This window comes from Chionomys nivalis, chromosome 15 (genome assembly GCF_950005125.1).
Source record: "Chionomys nivalis chromosome 15, mChiNiv1.1, whole genome shotgun sequence".
Taxonomy (NCBI): domain Eukaryota; kingdom Metazoa; phylum Chordata; class Mammalia; order Rodentia; family Cricetidae; genus Chionomys; species Chionomys nivalis.
The window spans coordinates 7,224,045-7,230,495 of NC_080100.1; the positions used below are offsets into that span (position 1 = coordinate 7,224,045).

A 6,451-nucleotide genomic window follows, 5' to 3' on the forward strand; every position below is an offset into this window, starting at 1 on the left:
TGGTGTGTGTGTTCACGCATGTGTGCACATTGGTGCATGGGTGTGCATACATGTGAATGTGTGTGGAGGTAAGAGGTTGGTGTTTACTGTCTTGCTCTCTACCTTGCTTTTTGAACGTGGTTTCTTGCTGAACCTGGAGCTTTCTAATTTAGCTTGATTAACTAGGCATGAGCTCCAGGGACCCTCCTGCCTCTGCCTCCCCTGGGATTCTTGGTGCTCTCCAACATGCCCAGTACCTGGCTTTTTACATGGGCTGGGAATCCATTCAGGTCTTCACGATCATGTGGCAAACACTTTAACCACCCTACCATCTTGCCAGCCCCATTTGACACCTTGTTTCTGTGGGAGTCACTAGACCTCGGGGCTCCTGGTCTGTGTTTCAGGTAGAAATCAACAGCATCAGGAGACAAACAACCCATCAGGGCTTACTGATCGTTCCTGGGTACTGGGCCACAGAAGGCTGGCTGGCTGCAAAACAGGACCATAGTCCTTAGGTTGGACCAATGATTCTGAGATGGGCAGTGTTGTCTCCTAGGTGATATTTGACAATGGCCAAAGAAGAGTTTGGCTGTCACAGCAAATGGGCTACTACTGGCATCTTTTAGTCAGAGACCAGAGGTGTTATTAGAGTTCCCACAGTGCACAGGCTAACCCCATAACAAAGAAGTAACTGGCCAAAAATTCCAGTACTTTCAACATTGAGCAAGCCTAGGTTAGACCAATCATGATGTAGTGTGTCTATTTGAGTATAATGCTTTCTTGAGTGTAGTAGAGCATTTTATACAGGAAACTTACAGCATAGAGCATGGCAGCCAGTAGCCACGACAGTGAGAGGCAAAGTCATGTCTCCAGTTTTGTTCAGTGGGTGAAATGATGCTGGCTAGGAGTGGAATTCAGGTGAGCCACTGTAAGGAGATGGGTCCAGCAGCATTTCCCAAGTTCCTGTTACTCTTTAAAAGGTATCAATGTAAAGTGTGAATCATCTTTTAGGTTGATAGAACATTTGCCTGGTATGTGCAAGGTCCTAGGTTCAGTCCTCGGTATTGCAACACATTCTTCCAGCTCCATGTCTTAGAGTCTATATCTGTGGGTTCAGCTAGCTGTGATAGAACACACACACACACACACACACACACACACCATGATCAGACCTCTTTTGTTGCCATGCCCTAAACACAGTGTAGCAATGATAAATAGCATTTGTATTGAGTTAGGATTATGGGTAATCAGGAGGTGTTTCAGTGTGTCGGTATATAGGGTGATATGCATAGGTTCTATGCAAATGTGCCATTTTCTATGTGGGACCTGAGCCACCTCAGAATTTGGTATCCAGTGGGCGTCTGGGGTCCAGTCCCTTGTGGAGGCCAGGGACAGCTGTATCATCACTCATAGTTCAGTTGCTGTTACCCTTAGCAGCAGTTTCCCGAGGAAGTGGGTCACTAACATGGAGCCTGGTGACTCGGGGTCTGGGGCTACTCTAGTAGAACTGGCTCGCCATCTTGATTTACAGCATTTGTTTTCTGATCGTGTTAAAAGGTAGGAGGAAGACGGCTAAGCTCGGGACAGCAGTTCCTTTCATTTTTCATTAGCCTTTGAAAAATGTCTCTTTCATGCAGTGTTCATTAAAGTTTTAATTTCGCAGTTTGTTCCCTTTTAAAGTGACATGCAATTAATTAAGGTTTAATGTGTCATCTATTTTTGCAGTGGCATTTTTACTGCCCCCTTTCCATTTTCCTAGTTTATAAATTGTGCTCTAGCTAATGAGTTCCTCCTGAATTCCAGTTCCGAGTAATTGCCACTTTCTGAAGACTGGTATTCTTTAATGTGTCGCGGGACTAAGGCTTTTAGCAGGTGAGCTAGGGAGGTGGTCTTCCAGCCACGGGGCTGATGTGGGCCTCCAGGGTGGGGAGGTGGCTGAGCCCCACGCTCTTGACTCAGAGCAACTGATCAGCCACCATGTTAGACACGTGGGTCTGTGGGAAATGAAGGTGCCGACGCTGACTGGGTCCCCGGGGAGCTCACAGACTAGATAATTGCCCTAGTTCTGGATGCTTTGCTGGCGGAGAGTAATGGGACTTGGACTCCTGCATGATTTTTAACTATGCTGAACTGAGATTGGACCAAGATGAACGGAACTGCGGTTCTGCATCCATTTCTGTAGGCAGCAGTTGGAATGTATGCGGATCTCAGCTGAGTTGGGGTTTAAATCTGCAGTGTCTTTTGGGGAAGGGGACATGGAAGAGAGATTTTCCAGGGAGTGACCATTGTCTCTAAAGAAACAGTCGACAGGGCACATAAGTGATCCATTTTTTTAAAGAGTTGTCTTATGTAAACATGGGGATTGGGGAGTCTGAAATTGATAGGGGGTGTGCAGGAGGATCCAGTGCTCCAGGAAACCTCTGGTGGCTCTCACCCCCTGCAGCTGATCGGATGAGGCTCCACCATGTTTGGAAAGTAACTTACCACTGTGACTCTGAGTCCAATCTCTCCAGGCTTGTGCCCAGCTCCGGATTTGGTCAAATCACTGGTTACTCTGGCCTAGCCAAGAGAATGCAAAATTAACCAGCATAACTGTTCCAGATTCTACCACCATTCTTCACCTGTGGAAGAGCATCCTGGCCGCCTGACCCACTGGGACAATGTGTGTTTTGTTTTTCAGGGGCTGATGTTCAAGCGAGGGATCCCCGCCGTGGGATGTCACCACAGGAGTGGGCTGCATACACTGGCCGAGTGGAGGCTGTTCGTGTCATGCAGAGGCTGATGGAGCGGCCCTGCCCAGAGCAGTTTGGGGACAAGTACAAGCCAGAATTGCCGCTTCCTGCTGAGGCACTCTTGAAACCAGCACGTTCCAAAAACTGCTTTCAGAGATTCACAGAGTTCCTGCGGTCCACTCTGACCTCCCGCTCAGGCCAGGGTCTGGCGGATGGAGGTGTCCTTGATCACATGGTCAGGATGACTACAGGCCTTTATAGCCCCGCCATTGCTGTCGTCTGCCAGACTGTGTGCCCGGAGAACCCTCCCTGCGTGGGGAAACGGCGCCCGGCAGTGCAGGAAATTCTAGCAGCTAGGGGGAACCCAGACACCTATGCTCAGGATAGCTCTGAACTGCAATCCCAGACTTTGGAGACTCCCAGAGTGAATCCCTGGTCATCCCAGTCCTCTGGGGCCCCAGGACCCACCCCTGCCCCTATCTCGCGGAAGGCCAGCCTCCTGCCCTTACAGTTGCTGCGGAGGAGCAGTGTGCGGCCAGGAGTGGTAGTTCCCAGGGTGCGCATCAGCAAGGCCCCTGCGCCCACCTTCCAGCCCGAGCGCCCAGCCCCCAAAGGCAACACCAAGGACAGTGTACACCTGCAGATCCCCAAGTGGCGGTACAAGGAAGCCAAGGAGGAGAAGAGGAAGGCGGAGGAGGCAGAGAAGAAACGCCAGGCAGAGGCTCAGAAGGAAAAGCGGGCGCCACGTTGGAGGAAAAGGACGTGAAGGGGCCATGATACCCTCTGTGTGTGTGCCTGGTGTGGGAGGCAGCTCAGGGATCCAGCTGGGAGGCTGCGGGTGGTGTGGACGGCACCACTCAGAGGGGTGCCCCTCTCTGCTGCATTACAACCTCTGGGTCATTCTTTTCTAGACCCACGAAGCAGGTTCCCCATTGTTCCCAAGACAGAATTGAAAAGAGTACGTACGGATGGCTTTTGCTTAAAACTAGTTCCCTGAGCAGTCTATACACCCAAAGGGCAGTTTACCAGAAGTCACCCCTTAAGACCTCAATTAAGAATTAAAAAACCTAATTTATCAAAGGTCATTTTCGCATAGTTTTGTATTTTGTTATTTATGAAAAACTGCAGCATTTTACAAGTGATGGGCTCTTTGTAATTACGGCAGTTTTAATACCTGTGTTTGGGGACCCTTTGTTTAAAATGCTGCCTCTAGCAATAAATACTTGTAACGATTGTGTGAATCACACAACTCTGGGATTCTCCCCTTTCGCCCTTCGGTTCTGGCTTTTGCCTTCTTGTGTCCCGTGGACACACCTGGCTTTTCCTATTGACTTGAGTGATGCCAAATGCTTGCTTCTACTTGATGAGGGCACGGACTTCTATTCAAAATGACCAGGTGAGATGGAAGTCTTCCTTCCTTTCGTTTCATTTCTTAAACCTTTTGTTCCGACCACCGTCATCATCATCATCATCGTCGTCGTCATCGTCATCATCGTCATCGTCATCATCGTCGTCGTCATCATCATCATCACTTATTTCATTGAAAGTGACCATGGCCCATTGCCGAAGTGCATGTGTTGCTGAGACCAAACTCATTTAAAGCAAGAGGCTTGGATAGACAGACCATCCATCTTCCAGGTGACTTGAGGAGAACAGTTATTTAGCAGGGGGCAGATTTAACAAATGAGCAGTAGAAACAATCATTTTCCCAGAAAGAAGCAAATGTGGGTATCCTTAACTATGTCCAAGATGCAGAGGGCAGGGATGCTGCAAACTGTTGAGGGGCAGACAGATGACTTTTAGGACAGGTGGTACACCCTGGCTACTAGACAGCAGTTTGGGGAAGGTTTTCCTGCAGTGATCTGCACTCAGGAAAGCCCTCTCCTCCAGGGAGTCTCTTCTTTGTTTTGAGTGACAATTTCCCCTTGATGAGCCCCAATGTTCAGTTCAACCCCACCCCAACTTTGTAGACCTTCCAATATGTGGGGACACAAGCCGGGATGGGATTTGCCTTGGGTGCCAACCTCTCAGTGGAAGGTTTTTTCTATACCTTTCTTTCTTTTAGCTCCAAAGCATTTAAAAAATCCCAACTGAGTCTTACTATATCAGTCACACATGCACTTTATTTGGATATTTAATGTAACTACTTGGTAGCTATAGATTCAAAATATTACAGACTGATTTGGAAGCCCTTTGCTGAGGTCCGTCTTAAACTGCGGGGAAATTGAGGGTGGTACTGACTTAATCTTAATCCTTCATAGTTGGTGCCATTAGGCATTGAGCAACAAGAGCTCTCCCACTAGCCTTCCCCGAAACACCATAAAATAGGACAGTCTGACTTTAGAGCTAAAAAGGCAGGGAAACAAAACTCTTGAGAAAGCCCTTGCTTTTCCCACTGCACTATGAGGCTGAGACCTCTAGATCCCAGGAGAGGACAGAGGGCAGGGCTATGACAACAGGACATTAGCAGAGATCTCTAGATCCCCTGGAGAGGATGCAGGGCAGAGCTGTGGCTTCAGGCCATCAGCAGAAACCTCTAGATCCCAGGAGAGGATGCAGGGCAGAGCTGTGGCTTCAGGCCATCAGCAGAGACCTCTAGATCCCAGGAGAGGATGGAGAGCAGGGCTGTGACGACATTGGCTCTGCCTTCTGCTTTTGGAAAGGAGGCCTGATCTGCTTTCCTGACTTGGCAGAGCCTAGGCACAGGCCTGGGGGCCTGCTTGGCCTTGTGTGTATTAATTGTAAATAGTGAATTCCAAGTGGACAGGTGTCTTCTCAGGGATTTATACATAAATATAGTTAGGGGAGAAGTTGAAGTGTAGTTTAAATCTTTTTGATGGTGAAGTCAATTAGGGTTAAACTGGATGAAAGAAATATTTCCAAGATAGTGTCAAAGCTGTTGTTTCTAAGGGAGATCTTGGGACTTGTCTCCGTGGAGATTTATGGGGACCTCGATGGTAGGAATGGCTGTGTGTATGACACCACAGTTGTGTCTCTCAGCTGCTGCTTCTAGCTGTGACCCTTGTGTTAACACTTGCCTCCAGATAGGCAGAGGTGACCTATGCCCAGATGGATAATCTGTACCCACCCCCCAGAGCTGTTCTCTGAGCCCCTGGTCTATTCTCCTTGCTTTTAGGATAAGATGGCCACAGTCATTGTACGGGAGCTCACAGAGTGCCTCAGGAAGGAAGGATGAGGGACACTGTACCCTTGGTCCTTGGTCCTTCAATGACCCCCATGGGCAGTGTGCTTGCTGTGCTGGAGCAGGACAGTAGGTGTCAGGAGAGACTTTGCACTTCCTTCTTCAGCTCCTTCCAGGCTCCTGGGCCACTCCTGATACCTCGGGGGGGGGGGGGGGGGGCGGGGGCGGGGGGGCGGAGTTAGAATGGCAAGGTGTTTTCCATCTCAGCTTTGTATTCCCCAGACTCATCTCACATATCAAGAAAGAGAGGATTCATGATGTGGGCTAGAAACTGGGTTTTATAGACTCAGAGGGTGTGCCAAGAGGCCCGTGCCCATTCCAGCCCTGCTGGCAGCCGGAACCAGGTCTCTGGAGAGGCACTAAGGCTGTTATAGACAAGATAGAGGCTTGTGGGGAGGGGGCTGGCTCCAGTCCCCAGGAGTCTGGAAGCATCTACAGTTATTCCTCAGAGTGACAGTGTCTCACCGTAAATTCCCTCCTCTCATACGGTGAGGGGGCTTTTCTAGCGACTGGGAAATTCCAGCAGGTTCCCCATGAG

The 6,451-nt window shown here is 49.3% G+C and overlaps 1 protein-coding gene across 3 annotated transcripts in view; it reads left to right on the forward strand.

Moving 5' to 3' along the window:
- Window positions 1-6,052, forward strand: part of Ankrd33b (ankyrin repeat domain 33B) — a 64,325-nt gene extending 58,273 nt beyond the window's left edge. For all 3 annotated transcript variants that reach the window (XM_057790042.1, XM_057790044.1, XM_057790043.1), the window contains exon 4: window positions 2,660-6,052. In XM_057790042.1, the coding sequence (XP_057646025.1) occupies window positions 2,660-3,477 (818 nt within the window). In that variant the 3' untranslated portion in view covers window positions 3,478-6,052. The remainder of the gene's footprint in view (window positions 1-2,659) is intronic.
- Window positions 6,053-6,451: the final 399 nt, after the last annotated feature.